Source organism: Rhinolophus sinicus, chromosome 13 (genome assembly GCF_057876585.1).
Source record: "Rhinolophus sinicus isolate RSI-liver-muscle chromosome 13, RSI-T2T, whole genome shotgun sequence".
Lineage (NCBI taxonomy): Eukaryota > Metazoa > Chordata > Mammalia > Chiroptera > Rhinolophidae > Rhinolophus > Rhinolophus sinicus.
The window spans coordinates 25699165-25718287 of NC_142513.1; the positions used below are offsets into that span (position 1 = coordinate 25699165).

The following is a 19123-nucleotide window of genomic DNA, read 5'->3' on the forward strand; positions in this document are numbered from 1 at the left end:
ACCACACAAGAGGGGATGGACCCCAGTAGTGTAGTGGAAGGGGCCTGGGTTCCAGAAAGAAGGGAGGAAGCTTTCAGCTGTGGAGGGGGCTGGGAACTGACCAGAAGGGGGTGCTGTTGTTTCCCTTTCAAGCAGAACTCCCCCCAGTCCGTAAGACCTCTCTCTGGGCTGGGCAGAAGGCTCCTCCCCATCCAAATCGAATTGGCAACTATTGCCAAGCCTAAAATGCACCACCTGTAGGTAGCTCTTCATAGGCTAGGTACTATAATACCACACAGTGCCCTTGCCTCCTGAAAGAATGATTTCAGCCAAACTGTTTCCTGGCCCATCTTTGAAGGATTGAGCATTCTCAGAGCCCTGGAGGACAAAAATACCACTAACCTCTGGTATCCACTGAAAGTTTATTTCTTTAGGGTTTTATCCCAATCCGTCATTTAAAAACCAAGTAACACACACCTGGGGGATAGAGGCTGGTAACTACACCTCCCTCCTACTCACCATGGACAGCAGTGGGAAAGAGGGAGAAGGCAGGTGGCCGAAACGAGACAGCAGCAGCAGTAATGGGGACTCCGACATCACAGAGCCAGCTCCCTCCTCTCCCAGGCTCTGGCTGCAGCTCCTATGGCTTGCAGTGGAGAGTGGGTTGAACCCACCCCAGGTCTTCCCCCCTTCCCCCTCAGATAGCCTCCTTGGGGGCTCAACCCATTTCTTCCGGCAGGAGACTGAGGCACATGGAGAGGAGGAAGTGGGAAGAGGAGGATGCAGGAGAGGCAGGGAGATGGCACAAATGAAGGCAGAGGTGAGGTGTGAGTGACACCGTGGCTTAGAAGCCCCTGGGCAATCCACCCCCACACCCACCCCAGGGAGGGACAAGGAAGCCACACCATCACACAGCATTTGGAGAGATGAGGTGGAGATTAAGGCTAAGGGGTCCCAAGGGGGGCCAGGGCGTGGGCCTCAGTCGAAGCCATGCCAGTCACTGTGCTCCGAGTCGTATTCTAGCTCAGCACCCACGCACTTGACACCGTCCAGCAGCATGGGTGTGCCATGGTGCCGGTCTGCAAGGCAAGATACAAGTCAGTATGCCAGGCTGGACCCCTGGTTCCACCCACTCTAAGGGGACCCCTCCACCTCCCCTCTGAGTTCTACCAGGGGGTAGAGAGGACCCACCAAGGAGGTAAGGAACCCCAGCCAGGGCAAGGATCCCTTTTTCAGATGGAGGAAGGCAGAAACCCCTTTGGGCCAACCTGGTACCTCCCTCTAGCCAGATGCATGCTTAATGCTCTCACCCATGACTCGTGCCTGCACCAGCACACGCACACAGGTGCCGGCACCACCTTCACAGGCGAGCAGCATTTCCTCCTTGAGGACGCCTTCCTTGTGTGCTGTGTACTCACACTTGATGCTGTAACCTGTCCGGGCAATCAGCACCTCCATGGCCTCCTGCCCCCACCCCCCAGCACTCACCACCCACCACCAAGACTTGCTGCCTCCTCCAAAGGAGCAACGATGGTCCAGGACCCATCCCCCCCAGGGCTGGGGCACAGGCCTAGGAAACTTCCCATTCTTCAGTGAGCTCCACATGCCTCCAGCCTGCAGGCCGCTCCCATTATGGCTCCGAGGGTCAAACTCAGGCTTCTAGGAGCAGGGCCTGCTGATCCCTCATAACAGCAGGCAAAGAGAGGGGGTGATGGGGAAAGGGGGTGGACAGGGCAGGCCTTGAGCATATCAGGTGGCAAGAGGCAAAGGTCTGAGGGGGTTTGCTCAGTTCACTTAAGGGTAATGTCATGAGGAGGAGGTTGGGGGATATGAAACAAGCTGGGGCTTCAGCACATGGCGGAACTGACACCCCAGCCTCTGAAGGGTGTGGGGGATCAAGTCAGCAGGGTAGGGAGAAGCAACCCCCTGCCCAAAGCCCAGGACTGGTGGGTGCTAGGAGGAGGCCACCTAGGGTTCCTGAAGCTCTGGCAGGTTTTCTTTCTTGTGGGACCGGAGGAAGGGAGGGCTGGAGGTCCAGACCCAGTTCCTCTGGCTCTCTTCATCCCACTGAGGAAACTGCCAGGCGATGGGCAGACATAGGCCAACAATATGAGCCAATGGACTTCTGTCCCGGAAATGACGCCTGTGGCATGGAACCTACCAAGTTGCCACACTGCAAGCCTGTGTAGAGGCACCATGTCCCCAACTGCTGAGCTGCCCGTCCACCCTAAATGATGGGAAGGGAGCATCCCATGCTCTTGCTCCCACTCACACCCAGGCCCTGCTGGAGGAGGGCAGGCCTCCAGTACCCGGAGCAGAGGACGCACCTTCTGGGACAGGCATGACACTGAGGAGCTTGAGGTGCAGGCTGGGAACAGGTGCCTCTTTGACGTCCTTGCTCAGCCTGTGCACCGAGGGCAGAGTGAAGGTAATCTCATACCTGTGCAGGATCTTCAGAAAGCCAACCTGCAGCAGGAAGAGTCGGGGAAGGAGGCACCTTCACTTACAGCCTCGCCCTGGGCCTGCCCAGCTTGTGCCACCTATGATCCTGTGGGCCTCTGCACCTGTTTCCTAGGGGACCCCAGGGGGGCCTAACTCCCCCCACCACTCCAGCTGGTTCACACTCCCAGGCCCTTCCCCTAAGGACTGCATCCCCACAGCTCAGCCAGCACATTTCCTCAGTATCTGTCTCATGGGACCCACAGCTCTTCAGTGGCCCATTTTATAGACAAGCAAATGGAAGCCAGGAAATGACCAGCTTGAGGCCTCTTGACCACTCCTGCCACGAGTGGCAGACAGCAAGGCACTAGCCACTGCCCAAAGGGGAGGCTAAAAGTCCCACAACCTGCCCCCACCACTACCAGCACCTTCCCAGAGCCAACAGCCCAGAGTCAGGGACACTGGTTCTCGTCATTTATGTGGAGACATGCGCCAACACAGATTGCACAGGATGAAGGATGGGATAGAGTTAGAAACACAGACATTAGACCAGCTATGTCAGTCCAGAGCTGGCCCAAGGCCTGGCACCAGCCATTGAACCCAGGCTCCTGCCTGCCCTACTGGCCTCTGAACCTGGATGCCTGCCTACCTGCCTGCCCACTCAAAGGCTCACTGTGTCCAACAGCGCTGACTCGGGGTCAAAGCAATTTCTGTTGTTCATACACAGTGCTTGGCAACCGACACCTTCTGGGATAGATGCCATACTTGGAAACTCCAGTTGTGTGAAGGGTCACAAGCCAGGGTGGTTGTTGAGCAGGTAACTGACCAGAGTGGCTGACCAGGAGGCCCGGGTGCCTGCTGTACCCACAGCTCACGTGCACATACTTCCCTGCTCAGTTTCAGGGACTGGACGGCCCTGTCCCTGGGGGCCAGTTGGATTGGCTGCACAGAGCAGTTAGCCTTTCAATGGGATCAGGCTGATGTCACTGTGTGATAAAGTTCAGTCTGTGTGGCTCCCATTGCAGGTGGAGGGTACATCTCTCAAGAGAGCTTTTTGGCTGGACCTGCCAATGGTAACCCTGGGACTCAGCTGCACCCCTTGCAGAATTTTCCAGGGGAAATACTCAGAGATGTGCAAAAAATACTCATCACTGCCCTGCCCTATTTATAACAGTGAAAAATAGAAACAGCCGTGACACCAGGAATAGGGAACAAGCTAAATCAATGACGATACATATAATGGAACACGAGGCCATTGTAACATCTCATGGAAAATTATTTACTGACAGAGGCAGGAGATAGTTCATAACAAAAGCAAGCAAAAAAACAGTGTTACACTGTGATGCCAGCTTGTTTTTGGAAACAAAGCTCAAAAAACGAAAAGAAAAGAAAGCCAGAATGACACACATCAAAATATTAACCGTGGTTATTTCTGGATAGTATGAGTGTGGGTATTTTTAAATTTCTTTATAGTTTTCTCTATCTTCCAAATTTTCTCTAATAGACATGGATGGATTTTGCAACGGGAAGGAAGGGAGAGGGAGCTATTTTTTATATTTTGGTGCATTCGGTTTATTCCCTTGGGGAAGTTATCAGCTATAGAAGGAACAAGGATTTTCGAGTTTGGCAGAAATGGGTATGAATCTGGGCCCCTCCTCAGAGTGGTCTCAATGGACCAGATCCCCACCCCCACCTCCCTCACCCCTGTATCCCTGCTCATCTCTGGAACCCTGGCTTATTGTCCAACCTGAGTGCCTCACTCCCTGTCTCCCCCAATCCATTCCCTACAGAGACACCCTCCTGCCCCTCCTACGTGAATATGGGATCCAACAGTGTCCTTCCTGGCAGCTGGAGAAGCCCTACTGGAGGGTGTGTGAGGTGTCACCAATAGGTGAGGGCGATGCTTCACCAAGCAGAAAACATGGGGTGAATCAGCCAGAAGTCTGACAAAGAAGGTAAATAAAGTCACACCTTGTTATCAGCATAATTAGCCTCACACCTGTGTGACATACATACATGCTTCCATGTCATTCTTGCACCAATTCTATGGGGTGTGAATTGTCTTCATTTCAGAGAACAGGAAGCTGATGTGACCTGCCCAAGGACACAGAGCTAAACAGCAGACCTGGACCTGTACCCAGGCCTGTGGCCCCACAGCCTTAACACCCACATTCCAATGCTATTGTTCGGGTGATGCTGATAACAGCTCTGCTCTGCTCACTTTCCTCAAGTAACATTCTAAACGCACTCATCCCATTGCAATCTCACCACCTCCCACTTTACAGATGGGGAAACCAAGGCCCAGGGAGGCATAAAGACATGCCTATGAAGCAGCTTAGAGGAAATGGAACAGACAGACCCAGGAAGCCAGACAGGGCTGAAGAGGAGGTGGAGGGAGGAAGGCCGATGATGAGGGGAGGTGTGCACATACCTTGACCAGAAAGCTGCTGTCACTCTCCTGGGTGACCATGACGACTGAGTCATGGAGCTTCTCATCAAAGTGGACATGGCTCTGGGAGCCTTCTGCATCATGGCCTGCCGCAAAGCGGATACTCCGGACTCTGGGCTTGTTGCCTAGGGAGAGTGGGAGAGGGCTCCAGGGGCTGCAGGCTTCTTCTACCACCAGGAAACAGCTCCCTCTTATTGTCTCTCCACCCCCTGCAACTGCCCTTGACACTACTCAGCACCCACTGGCGAGGCTCCTTTCAGGGCAAGGACACATCCTACTGGACACAGGATCATAAGGCTTGAGGCCCAGGCCTCCCACAAAAAATACTCACCCTGAGAATGGGTGTTGGGGGGAATCAGGGATTAGCTAATATGACCCCTCACTTAGAGGGGATAAGGCTGCCACCAGAGACAGGAAGAGACAGTTCACCAGACTCTCAGGAGGGCAGGATCCAGCCCAGCCTCAGGCTCCATGCCCCGGGCTCTCCTCCACAGGACCAAGCTCCCCATCTCTGTACCTTCTCTTGCAAATATGTCTGTACCTGAGGCCCTGCCTGGCCCTCCTGATGACCCCAACCTGGTAGGGGTTGGGGACACGGACAGGAATGGGCTCTATGGGACCTCCCTGGGGGTGGGAAAAACAAAGGGGGCCAAAAGCCACACTGAGCCCACCCACCTAGGAGAAGCTGCAGCTGCCCTGAACTCATCACTGCTCACTGGCACGAAAGATGGAAGGACCCAGTGGAGCCTCCTGGACCCTTCCCAGAGATGCCTTTCCCTCCTCTGCTTAACCCCTCACAAGGCTCTTAGCTGTCCCCTCAGGGGGGTCAGGTTCTCCAAAGCCAAGAGGCTGGGGGTTGAGATAGGCAGAGTATCAGAAGCTGGGCTGAGGGCCTAAGCTGGGGGAGGTCTATCTTGCCAAGAGCACGACCCCAGTCCTCTCTGGCCCCCACAGGCCCTAGGCCTCCCAAGAGCCCTGCTCGGAGTCCTTTAGGTGGGAGGGCCTGGGCTAGCCCTGTCCTGAGACCTTGGACACTCAGTGGAAGCCCAGGGGAGCCAGCCTGGCACTTCCACGTTCCCTGCTACGCCCCCCGACCTGACCCTCAAATCTCACCAGGTCTCCCTCGCCTAAAACTCTCCATGAGTCATTCTGGACTCTGAATGAAACCCAAATTTCTTTCCACAGCCTGCTGTGGCGCTACCCACCTTGCCAATCTCAGTGCTCACCCAAGCCCCTCATGCCCCCCAGTCCCCAAGTGGAACACGGAGGCTGGAACATGGGGACACAGGGCACACACCTCCATAGATCAGCACACCACGGAGCCAGCAGAGGTCCCCAGGTTCCCTGCTAGGGCTTGGGTGTGCCCCAGGACCTGGCACAAACACTGGTGCAATTACTGATGTAATTTGTCCTCACAATCATACACACACACACAAACACACATACACACACACACACACACACACACACAGCCAATGCAGGCCCCACATGCACCAATACCTCTCCCACCAGAACCCGCTGGAAGACCCTGCAAACCCCACTGGCCAGGAAGGCACTTACCCTTGTTGGCTGCAGCCATGGACGCCCTCCCTGTCACGGGGTGAGACACGCAGCTACTGCCGGACCCCGCCTCTCACACTCAGCAGTCTCCCATGCTCCAAGGACACCAGCAGGAGCCTGAAGAGGGGGGAGTGGGGAGGCATGGGTCAGGGCCACCCATGGCCTGAGAGCAGAGATCTCCCTTTAGGAAGGACCCAAACCCCTGCTGCTCTCAGCAGCCCAAGTGGTGCCTGGGTCCTCTAGCACAGGGGGCTTCTACCTCCACTACTCTACCCACACCCCACATTCACCCAGAGCCCTCACCCCTGCCTGACACCCTGCTGACCCAGGACCTGGCCAGCACGCGCTGAGCTGCAGCTTCTGGGTGTCAAAGTGCCACAACAGGACTCATGTGCCCTGCCCACCTGAGGCTGGTGGAAGGGCAGTCTGGAAAGGAGGTGACCTCTTTGGCACCTTCCAGGAGCCAGTTCTGGAGTTGGCGACCCCAAGGGCTGTACCCCACGCATCCAGAGGCCACATTATTAAAGTCACACCCAGTACTGCTGAGTTCAGGTCGAAGTCACCTGTACGCTCTGAGGGGAACAAGAATGGAGGCCCAAACATAAGATAACATGTCCTTGGAGCTTTCTTCCCGGTGAGAGATTAGTCAGGGCGATATGCAGGACAGGCACCTGTGGCGGGGTTGTTCCCCCAGCTCAGCTCCCCAAGAGCTAGCTGGCAGCCTCCAGGCAGGGGCAGTGGAAGGTGCCCCGAGGAAGCCTGTGTGAGCAGTTTGACCCCCAGTGAGCTGAGCTGGGACCATCTCAGCATCAAAAAGAATGAGTGCAACTGACGGAAACAGATGGAATACATAAAATTGGAGCATTCGCAGAGATTAGAAAAAAAGAGAAAGTAAAGCAAACAAACCCAGGCCCTCATTTGTCACTACTGACAGTAGCAATGCCCTAACTCTTTACTCTGAAAATTGGCAATAAGGAGAAATAATTCAGCCTGTCTCCCAGTCTTCCCTGAAATGAAATTGCCCTGGTGGTTAAAAGAAAGCTCTTCGTTACAGAAGAATTCTGGCTATTAAATAACAAAGGAATGACCAAATGCCAAGTAATTCTGCAACTCCCAAAGAACTCATTTACTGGAGGCAATGAGTCAGTGGATGCTAAACCAGGAGCGAAAAGGTTGACAGAAGTGGATGCTCACAGATGCCCACGTTCCACGGACAGATGACCTAGGTTCTTAAGGGGAATGACAGAGTTTGCAATGGAAGAACGTGACACCAGCCAGTCAGGCACCCATCACTCGACCCTCACTCACAGTGGAACCTGACACACTGATATCTCCTGGTGTGAGGCAGCACCAAGTCACAGCACCACTAACCAGGGCACAGCATCTGCCCAACAGGTCTAACCTGGATCTGATCAAGCGCCTCACTCCAACTTCTGGTTTACTGAAAACACAGAGGTGAGAGGGACAAATTAAATGATTCCACGAGAAAAAGCAATGAGACAAACCCAGGAGGCAGGATATTCTGTAGGACAATAGCAACGGTTTTTGTTTGTTTGTTTGTTTGTTCCAAACTGCAAAAGGAAAAATAAAGGGGAGGTTGTTGTAGATGGGGGGGAGGGGGGGTGGGCAAAAAACAGGCTGTGGGGCTGCCGCCTGTTTTCTGTCGAATTTTACTGGAACACAACAGCACTCGTTTGCTTCTGTTGTTTAAAACTGCTTTTGCACTAAAGCAAAACAAGTTTGAGTAGTTGCCACAGAGACCACATAGCCTGTAAAGTCTAAAATATTTACTACCTGGCCCTTTACAGAAAAAGTTTGCCAACCACTGTTCTAGATTAACACACAGAGACCAAGAAGGCAGGATAGTCTATGGGACAACTGACCTGGTTTATTCCACTACAACAGTTACAAGAAGAAAAATAAATGGGGTAGGGGGTTTCTAATTATCTACAAAAAAATACACTTGGGAGAGAATTGGGAAGTGTGAATGGGACTGGATCTTAAATGACATTAAGAAATAAGAGCTGATCTTGGTTTGTGAGCTAATGGAATTGTATTCTGTAGAGAAATATGTCCTATTTTTCAGATACAGACTGAAGTATTTAGAGATGAGTGACCCATGAATGACCTTGGCTAGTCCAAGGAATGAGGAAGAGAAACTACGGGGGTGATGGCCCCACAGTCAGGAGCAAGGCCTGTGGGGGACATGACCCTGAGATCTTTCAGACGCCTTGCTGCCCTGGGAGCCGGCCTCACCTCCCTCCCCACTTCCCAGTGTGAGAAGCCCACCCAGGCCCAAGCCCTGCCTCATGGGCAGGGTGATGAGCTTGGGTGCCAGGAGCCCCCAGAAGCAGGCGTTAGGAGACGCAGGGCAAGGCAAGGCTTGGGTCTTAGGAATTCGGGAGCAGCCAGGGCACAAACAGCCCCAGGCCAGGACACACACCCCTGCCGGCCCCCACCATTGGAGGCTAGCTCCCAGGCCCCACCCAGGGAGGGGAACTATGCCCCCACTCATCTCTGGTCAGGGCAGCTCTGGGGTCTACCTCAGAAGGGCAGCCCCTTAGTCCTGGGATGCTCAGCTTGTCCCCAGGAGAGAGGCCTACGCCTACCCCGACCACTCCAGCCACCCTCTGAAGCTGTGGGCTCAGAGCATGTGAAAAATGGCCAAGCACAAGGGTACCAGGCCCTCTTCCTACTGAAACAGGTTAGCTAGCATGTCCCTAGGTAGACAGGGAGGTGCCAGGTGGAATAAACAAGACAGCCATATCCTAAAACTCCAGGTTTTGAAATCACTCCTCACTCCAGGACATAATGTAACAAGGCCTTGAGGTTAATCATAAAATTCCTTTTGGCCTGACAAACGGATCAGATCTGGTAAGAGTGGGTTACTTTGCTAATTCCTCCACAAGGGCAAGCAGAACAATCCTGGTAGACGAATTTCTTTAGAAGGCGCCAGTTCCCTTCTTCAAACAGCTCCCCTTCCCCAGACAGACAAGGGAAGGTATAAAAGTAAAGAGCTTATGCCTCAGTCATGGGGCCAGCCACCCCCACTCGGGACCCCCTCCTACTCGGGACCCCCTCCCGCTCGGGAGCTCTGACTCTTTGCTTTCAATAAACTATCGTCTTTTTAAAACTCTTTGCCTCTCCTGGGTCCGTGTTTCCATTCTTCGGTCTCACGAGACACGATCCCAGCCTACACCCAGAAACTGCCAGCAGATCCAACATCATCTACATCATTTGGGGAATCAGAGGAAAAATATTCTTCCATCATTACCTTTCAGAGAGGCTGCTCCAGCCACAACTCTGCAGCCATGGGGGGACGACTGCCCAATGCCCACAAGGTACCCCATCTCCCAGGAAGCCTGGGTGAAACTTTTAACCAGTGGCTGATAAGCAAAGGCTCCTGGGAAGTCTTCACAAAACACTCAGACCCAGTACATGCAGGGCCCCTCCCATCTTCCCCCACAACCCACACAGCCTGTTGCCTGCTTGCCATCGCCCAGGTTGTCCCCTCTGCCTGGAACAACCCCGTCCCCCATCCACACCTTGGCCTGGGTCTCAGCCACATAGAACCTTTCTTAGGGACGCACAAACCCTACGCTACCCCTGCCCATGTCAGCATAGGCCTGAAAAATCTTTAAAAGGATCCCCTTTCTCACTTCTGGGATCATTTGATATCTATGTTCCTCACCTTACAAGGGCAGTGACTATTTTTGCCAAACCCTGTGTCCCCAGCACCCAGCCCAGCACCTGGCAGGGAGCACCTGTGTTCAGTTCATATTTATTAAATGAATGACCAAATTAAGGGGAGCCCAAGCAGGGGCCTTGGCTGGTCCCCCTAGGCAGTTGTGCGAGCAATTCTCTTGCCGGATGCTCTCAGGAAGAGCCCCACCCTACTCTCTTAGCTAACTCAGGGCCTGGAGGGCACACCCCTCCCCCAGCTCAGAGGGTGGCCTCCAACTAGGCATTCTTCTAGCCTCGCCACAATCAGCTGGTGACCTGCCCATGCTGGCCTTGAGATGGAAAGCCCAGAGGGCAGGACCTGCATCTCAAGTTCAGCCCAGAGCTCAAAACACAGCTAGCAGAGGGGAAGGCAAGTGACTTCAGGAGCCCAGAGGAGGCTGAAAAAAGCAAGCCTCCTTTCTCCTCTGGAAGCCCGATTCTCATCCACATAATTCCTCATCAGAAACAAGGGGAGAGAGGGTATGGAGTCTCCTCCTGCTGCAGCGATGTTCACAGGAAGCGCTAGGCCCCTCGAAACCCAGGCCTCCTCCTGTGCCAGCCAAGTCCTGAGTCTGGCCCAAGCTGCAGTCTCCCAGAGCCTGCAGGGACATGATTAGGAGCATGGGCTCGAGTCCAACAGTCCAGGTTCAAATTCAGGCTGCACAGGCAGGTTACTTCACATCTCCGTGCCTCAGTTTCCTCATCTGTAACACAGGAATAGGCAGTGGCCTCTTCCTCAGAGGATTTGGTACAGCGGGTGCCTGCAGCTCTGTGACAACACTCCCCACTCCACCCCCACCTTTGCAAAAGCAAACCCCCAAAGACCTGGTTTCTGAAGCAACAGCAATTTCAGGGCAGCACTGGCGAAGGGGCACTTCAGGCCAATCCTGGAACATCCAGGAATGGCTCTCAGGGTGGGCCCCCGGGACTTCGGCCTTCTCAGAATACAGCTCAAGGGTTGAGGGGCCTCCCTCCCCATTCCCTCCTCCTCATGCCTTCCTCCTCCCCCACTCCCATGCCAGCCAGGTCCCCAGGGATTGCCAGAGAGCAGATTGCTGGAAGCCTACTGTCCCCACAAAAGGCAGATGTGAAGAATGTACATTCTGAGAAATGCCACCTCCTCTCAAAAAAAAAAAAAAAAATGATACCCCTCCTTAGATGGGCAGTCAACAGGTCAGGGATAGGACCATGGACCAGTCACAGGATGAGGCGAGCTGGAAAGCTGGAACAAGGGCCTTTGAAAGCCCCTTTGGCTCTGTTACTCACAGGGCAATTGGAGGAAACTTCTCTCTGGGGGACAGAGAGCTGCCAGCTCAGGTCCCTCTCAGTTTTAGAGAATGGCTGCTTCAGGGTTACCCTTCTCCGAGGCGGGGGTCAGCTTGGTGAAGTGGAGCCTCTGGCATGAAGAGCAGGCCCAGGGACATGACAAGTGGACAGACAGATGGACAGACGAAAGGTTCTACAGGAACCCACAGTTCTCAGCCCCCTAGGTGCTAAATGCTACTGCAGGCTGTCCCATGCTGGTGCCCAAGGCTCTAGACTGGAGGGAGAGCCAAAATCAGTCTGTCCCTGCGTGGCAAGTAGAGCTCCAGAACCTGGAACCTTCTTGCCCTCTACCCCATAGCTGCACCCCTACACCACCTCTCTGCTTCAGGGGCTGCCCCCAACCTCTTGGGGCCTCATTTTTCATTTATTCCCCAATCCCCATTCTCAACCTGTTCTGGGACTTTCTGAACCAGGAATTCCACAACTGTCTACCCTCCCCATATCCCCAGCCCAGGGTTCAGTCCTGGCTTAGGCACTCAGCCCATCAGAAGCAATGTCCAGCCTCTCAAAGGCTCAAGCTTGTAAAAAGAGTGACCACTGAGGCCACACTGTTCTTCTGATTCCAGCAATAGGACTAGACAGACAGAGGGGCGCCCGTATACCTAGAACAATGCCTGGAGAAGCAAGACCAGAGGTCAGATGTGGCTGTGGCAGTTTCATATCAACTCAGTGTGGATGTGACTCCATTTCCTTCTCCCTCCAACAGGCCAAAGGTGCAAGGATAAGTAGGGGTTCTCTCTTTGTCACATATGGGTGGAGCAGGGGTGAACTGCACCCACACCATACCACACTTTCCTGTCTCCCCAAGAAGTGCTGCCCTCTGAGTCTGCCCAGCATCCCCTCCCCACAAAACCGCACTCCAAAACTTCAGCTAGAAGGTGCTTAGACCCCTCTAGCCTCCAGACTACCTGCCCCAACCAGGCCCTGCCCTACGCCTGTGACCCGGTGGTCCCAACAAGTAGAGGCCAGGAAGGGTCCATGGGTGTCAGCTGCCCCTGACCTTCAGTTACTCAGACAGAGAAACGCCCTCTCCCTACTTTCCAATACCAATATTCAAGAGGAAAGGCAACCCAATGTCTCCTTTCTCAGTCCAGCAGAGTCCCCGCTCACTAACAAGAACACTGCTCCAGAACCTAAATCGAATCCCTCCTGCAGTGTGACAAAAGGGAGGTGCGGGCCAAGTCCCCAGACGCACCAGGGCCTGGGTGTAGGACCCTGTATCCTCTCTCGCCTCCATCCCCGTGGGTGTGGCGTCCTCCATCCCCGCTCCATTCTCATCTTCTCCGAAAACAGATGCGGCTAGACGACCCCCTCACCCGCTCTCCCATCACACCTCTCCCTGGCTGCAAGGCAGCGGCTCTATACCTGAGATAACCCTGTGCCCTCCCCACCCTCACCTCTGTTGACGCAGTCTTTGGAGCCCGTACTCCCAGACATCATCGCCCTCCTCCCTGAGGGTGCCGAGGCATGCGAGGTTCAGAGAGGCTACTCGTCCAAGGTCACACAGCGAAGGGGTGGCAATAGCGGTGTGGGGGGGATGCTGACGACGCTGACCCCATTTACGCCCCCAGCCCTCACAGTGCCACACGTGCCCCCAACAGCGCCCCGCGGAAAACACCCCAGCTACACCACCTAACGGTCACCCGCGTCCCCGGGGCCTGACATCTCCCCAGCTCAGATGCCAGGGAGCCCTCCCGGGCCCGGCCAGGACACTGGAGCCCACCCCCTCGCCCCAGCCGGATGGGGTCTCATGCACAGGCTGCCTAGGATAGAGGCTCGACTGAAAGAGGATCTCCGCGAGCCTGGAGGAACCGGGAGGTAGCGGGAGGAGCAGTCTCACCGTGCGTTGCGCACCCCGCGGAGGAGCCGATAAGAACGCGGCTGCAGCGGTGGCGATAGCGGCGGCAGCCGGGGAATCAACGCGGTGCACGAGGAAGAAGCCCCGCGCCGCCACCGCCCGCCTCACGGGCACGCCCCCGCCTCCTCCCATTGGTTGGCCGTGGGGGTGGGCTAGGATGCTTCGGACCAATAAGCCGGCGCCAGAGAACAGCCAATGGGCGTGGCTCTACTGCGTCCCGTGCAGGGCCCTGCGGCTGCGCCATGCAAGCCCTTGCTTATACAGAGTTCCGGGAGTTATCGCGATGAGGGCAGCAAGGCCGTCCGAAGTACCCAGGGTGTTGCATGGAACAGAAGGGAGAAAGAGAAGGAGGAGCTCTTTAAATAGGCCCCGCCCGCGTTCCACGTTTAGCTGTGGAGTGTGCACCTCCCGTCTCTGCCTAAACATGAAAGGGGTGTCCCTTAGGCTCTACCCCCTCGAACGGTCGTAAGGCAGGGCTCAGGGCTAGGTGGGACACCTGAAAGTCACTTCCAAGCCTGCATCAGCAATTGATACAATCGATACGCGCATCGCAAGTCCCTGTCCAGGAGCCTCTCTGCGACCCTCGGGTTTCGGCTTTTTCCCCCTTCCACCCTATTCCTTGCCTCGGAGGAAGGGCTCCGGCGCGAACCAGAGCCCTGCGGGCCAGGATAAGCATCAGAACAAAGACACGCTGGGAGGGGGTTGGGAGAAACTATGCAGGCACCCCCGGGGACCGCAGCCTCTGCTCCCGGTCTCCACGGAGGCGGTTGCCATGGCAGCAGGATGCACCTAGCTCAGCTCAGCGCAGCGGGTGGAATGTGGACGCGGGCACTGAGCGGGAGGAGTGAGAGGCGTGGCCTTCGAGTCTTGAGGTTCTAGCCGCAGCTACGCCTGCGGATCTTTGAACGGGACGTTCAAAGTCCCGTACGTCCCCTTTCGTTCGCCCGGGCAATCCCAAAAGTAATCGCGGGGAGCCGTCCGGAGCCTGCGGCTCCCTCTTTTCAACTTAACTAGGGGAGAGATGACATGAGCCGCTGAGGGCCAGCTTCCTTTCGGGAGTACCGAGTCTCTGCCTTTGGGAAGCCCCCATGGCTCCTACACTCGGCTGGATCCCTGTGCTCTGGTCTGCAGACAGTTGACAAACCTATCTTCCCGAGCTATTGTTTCCATGGCTTCTTCCCCTGCTCCAAAGCGCTCCAAGCTCTGCGACTGTCTCCAGCCGAGCCTCACAAACTTTTAAGCAACATTTTGGGTGATTCGTGCGCTCTCTTGGGGTTTGAGATGATGTCCTCCAGCGTGGGCATTGGCGGACATTGGGAGGTTTCCACATTCTGATCCCAGCCCATCCGTTCCTGCCAGATGCTTTCTCACTACCCAACCCTACCGTTCCACTCGCCCTACTATGCTCCGCCTCCAATTGAATTCCCGTCTATTCTATTCTTCAAGGTCTAAAGTTGCCAGACAGTATGCCCAAAGCAGGCTACAAATGTGTTTTGTTTAGCCCAGATGGGCTTTTAAAACTTCTAATTATTTTTCTTCCTCTTCTTCCGCCTTCTCTTCCTCTTCTTATTCCTCTTTTGAAATATCAGAATATCTAACAACATAGACTCAAATTCCAGCCTGGTACCAAAGGCTGGCACATCAATTTGCCATAGTCCCCACCAATCCCTATTTTTTCACATTAATTTTACCTTCTGGGTCTGTACAAACATTTGATTTCACGATACCCTCATTATGCTACCTTCCCACCTGGAATGCCCTTCCTACTCTCCTCTCATGGGCAAAACTCACCCTCCCTTTAAGACCAGGTTAAGACCTGCCTTTTTTTAATGTCTTGTTAGCCAACTTCTCCTCAAAAACATCCCTGGCTCTTTCAAACATGCAGACCAGCTGCTAACTGTGGACTGCCTGGTGCCACAGTAGTGGTCCCCTTATCCACGATTTCACTTTCCATGGTTTTAGTTTCCTGCAGTCAACCATGGTCCCGAAATATTAAATGGAAAATTCCAGAAATAAACCATTCATAAGTTTTAAATTGTACACCGTTCTGAGCAGTATGAAGAAATCTTGCGCTGTCCTGCTCCATCCTGCCCATTATATGAATGGCTACTAAGTGACACTGTATACGCTAGTCACTTAGTAGCCATTCTGTTATCAGATTAGTTATCAGAAACAGAGAGACCATATTCACATAACTTTTATTACGGTATATTGTTATAATTGTTCTATTTCATTATTAGCTATTGTTGTCAATCTGTTACTGTGCCTAATTTATAAATTAAACGTTATTATAGCTATGCATGTGTAGGAAAAAACATAGTATTATAGGGTTTGGTACTACCGTGTTTCCCAAAAATAAGACCTAGTCAGACCATCAGCTCTAATGCATATTTTGGAGCAAAAATTAATATAAGACCCAGTCTTATTTTATTAGAGGACCGGATACAATATAATATAATACCATATAATATATAAGACCGAGTCTTATATTAATTTTTGCTCCAAAAGACGCATTAGAGCTGATGGTCCGACTAGGTCTTATTTTCAGGGAAACAGGGTATCTGTGGTTTCAGGCATCTACTGGGGGTCTTGGAATACATCCCCTGCACATTAGGGGGGACTACTATATATTGTATTATATATTCTGGTACATGTCTTGGTAAACACATGGATGCATTTCTCTTGAGTATACATTGAGGAATGGAATTACTGGAACATAGCTGTGGTGGCTTTATAATGTGTCAACTTAGCTAGGGTGAACTATATTTCCCAGAATTCTCTTCCATGTATGCTTCCAATTAAGGTGGGCCACAACAGACATTTTGGCATGAAATTTGGAGGGTGGAAGAAAAGCAGTGGCTATATTGGTTTTCATATTTGCAAGGTCTAGGCAGGAGCTTTGTAGCCCGTGCTCTTTGTTGCTGCTCTGCTGGCTCACCTCACTAACCAGGGGTAGCAGCCAGGCTTGCAACTGCTCCACCTTTTCTTGGATCCTCCTTCAGCTTCCCTGACTCCTGGGCCAGATATGAAAGGGCACCAGCTTCTCCTGCAGGACACCACATCATCAAGTTTGGAGGCCATGGGAACTGACAAGAGTTCCAGTTCATCCTTGAGGGTTCCAGCTTGTGTTCATGGATTTCGACTTGTCCTTTCTTTCCCCCACTTTATATCCATCTTCCCTTCCCAACTATCTGACCTGTGGACTTTAAGCTCCAGCATCAGATGCAAAATGATAGCCTTACAGGGCTTATTTAACAGTTACCCAAAGTCAAATCCTTTCTGCTTCTCTGATTGAACCCTAACAATAGCATAGGTATATGTTTAATTTTATATGAAACTGCCAAACTGTTTTCCGGATGGCTATACTCACTTACATTCCCATCAGCAGAGTATGAGAGTTCCAGTTGCTTCATATCCTCATCAATATAAAAATTAACAAATAATTTTGTAAAACCATGCATAACACTGCAAACCAAAGCAGGGCAACAGACCACCAATCTTCAACCTCCATTCTGAACCATGCCCTTGTAGAGCACAATTTCACAATATCTATCAAGATTACAAATGCATGTATTCTTTGACCTAACAACTCCAGTTCTGGAATTTATCATGTAGATATACTTGTACACAATACTAAATTATGAATATAGGAGGTTATTCATTTTATTACTATTAATAACAAAAGATTAGAAGCAAATCAAATGTCCATAAATAGAGGACTGATTAAATAAACTTGGTACAGGTGATAGAATTTTGTACAGTTTGAAAAGCAGAGGAAGTTTTCAATGTACTGATATGGAATAATCTTATATTAGTCAAGGTTCTCCAGAGAAACAGAATCAATGGGAGACAGAGATATTTACTATAAGGAATTAGCTCACACCATCATGGAGGCTAGCAAGTTGCAAGATCTGTAGGATTAGTCAGCAAGCTGGAGACTCGATGGTTTAGTTCTAAGCCAAAGGCTAGCAGGCCCAGGAAGAATCAAAGTTTCAATTAGAGACCAAAGGCAGAAAGAAAAAAAAAAGCCACTGTCCCAGTTCAAAGGCCATCAGGCAGGAAGAATTCTCTCTTACTCAGAGAAGAGACAGCTTTTTTATTGTATTCAGCCCTTCAACTAATTGGAAGAGGCCCACCCACCTGAGGAAGAACAACTTGCTTTACTCAGTCTACCCATTTAAATGTTAATCTTATCCCAAAACACCTTCACAGAAACACCAGAACAATGTTTGACCAAGTATGTGGGCACCCTGTGGCCCAGTCAAGTTGGCATGTAACATTGACCATCACATATCTACAAGAGATCTAGTTAAGTGGAAAATCAAGATACAGGACAGAGTAGAAAGTCTGCTTCTGCTTTCTGTTAAAAAAAAAAGTGGGGGTAAGATAAAAATAAATGTGCATATTTGCTTGTATTCATATAAGACACTCTGGATGAATATAGAAAAACTAAAGAAAAAGGTTACCTATTGGAGGTGTGTGGGGACCAAAGAGAGTTTTCAATTTTCATGGTTTTTTTTTTTAATTATTTGTGTTTTATCTATTCAAAACATTAGATAACAAAAAATTTAAATACCTTTTCACATGGCTTTTCCCTTTCTAGGATTGTGAATACTGGGGAAGACAAATCATGTTTCATATACATCTTTGTGTTCCTGGCATTTAGTACATAGTAAATACTCAATAAACATTTGAGGAGTTCATGAATGAATAAATCAGACGAAATCCAATTTAGTGTGAGGTCAGAAAGGGGAGAGGGGAGTGAGGCAGAGTGGAAGAAATATGGCAGTAGATGTCAGAAAGGAAGTTTGGAGAACAAGAGAGATGTTTCAAGAAGAGTTATAGAATTATAATGTGTGATATAATCCACCTTCATATGTAGTCCCAGAAAACAGTCAGTAAAATTCTCCATTGCTTTTGGGGTTTTCTGGGATCTATAGGGTTTTGAGATATGATTGTGGGTTGAGACAGACTCAGGCATATCTGAATACTAGGAATGGGGACTGGGAATTCAACGAGGAGGAACCTCCAGGATCTGGCCCAAGGCTCTGCTATAGAGGAGGTCAGAAGACCGTTATGGGGTGACCCTAGTCACCGTAACTGCATTCTGCCCTCATTGTGCTTCTGTCAGGCAGAACCATGCCCTACCCCACCTCCTGGTCCTCAAGTCCCTCCACAAACCATTCCTACCAGCTCCACACACCGGAGCGTACAATCGTGTGTTGTCCATGGATGAAAGGTTCAGAGAAAGAACTCTGGAGACCCAATACAGACCACTGAGAGAAAACAGTGCTAGAGCTGGGGTAAATATGTGTGCAAGGCTGGTGGTTAATTTGGGAAGGCAGACGGCAGGCTGAAGCCAGTGTTAACCTAAGACCAGGCTAAGTGCAAAGGAGAGGCACAGACCAAGGTCAGGGGTAGTCATCAATTTTTATTTTTATTTTAGGAACTCAGGTAAATAGAATTGGACTCCATGTAATCTTTGGTTTATGTCACTCTCTCCCTACTTGTCCATAAATAGCCCTTATTAACACCTGTAAACCTACCACTTGCCCCAAGAAATAAAACATTATGAATATCTTTTATCTACCCATGTGCTTCTTGCCTCTGCCCCCTGCTTTATCTCAGAAGTAACCGCTATCCTAGATCTTATCTTTCATTGCTTTTCCTCCTTGTAGCCAGCTTCTAAAATGTCTCCCAATGATCTTTGCCTCCCGATATTCGCACCCATGTTTTCCTCTCTCCTTGAATGTGCTGGATTTAGTGACTTACTTCACATAAACAGAATG

At 51.7% G+C, this 19123-nt stretch overlaps 1 protein-coding gene across 2 annotated transcripts; it reads right to left on the bottom strand.

The window, feature by feature from the left end:
- Positions 1 to 382: 382 nt before the first annotated feature.
- On the bottom strand, positions 383 to 13454 carry ADISSP (adipose secreted signaling protein). Of its 2 annotated transcripts, none has more exons than XM_019733773.3 (6): positions 13317 to 13454; positions 6428 to 6544; positions 4850 to 4992; positions 2307 to 2445; positions 1290 to 1412; positions 383 to 1058 (listed from the first exon to the last, which is right to left on the bottom strand). In XM_019733773.3, exons 2-6 carry the CDS (start codon positions 6444 to 6446, stop codon positions 958 to 960), a joined length of 525 nt encoding a protein of 174 aa, XP_019589332.1. In that variant the 5' UTR covers positions 6447 to 6544; positions 13317 to 13454; the 3' UTR covers positions 383 to 957. The 2 variants fall into 2 exon arrangements, with proteins under 2 accessions (XP_019589332.1, XP_019589333.1); XM_019733774.3 differs by lacking the exon at positions 13317 to 13454 and adding an exon at positions 12874 to 12956.
- Positions 13455 to 19123: the final 5669 nt, after the last annotated feature.

Bases quoted from the DNA above. Each gene is read 5' to 3' on its own strand.
- ADISSP (XM_019733773.3), bottom strand. The intron at 2,446-4,849 runs GTATGTGCACAC...TTCCTGCTGCAG, and splicing joins ACAGCAGCTTTCTGGTCAAG to GTTGGCTTTCTGAAGATCCT. The intron at 1,059-1,289 runs GTGAGAGCATTA...CTTGCCTTGCAG, and splicing joins GGTGCAGGCACGAGTCATGG to ACCGGCACCATGGCACACCC.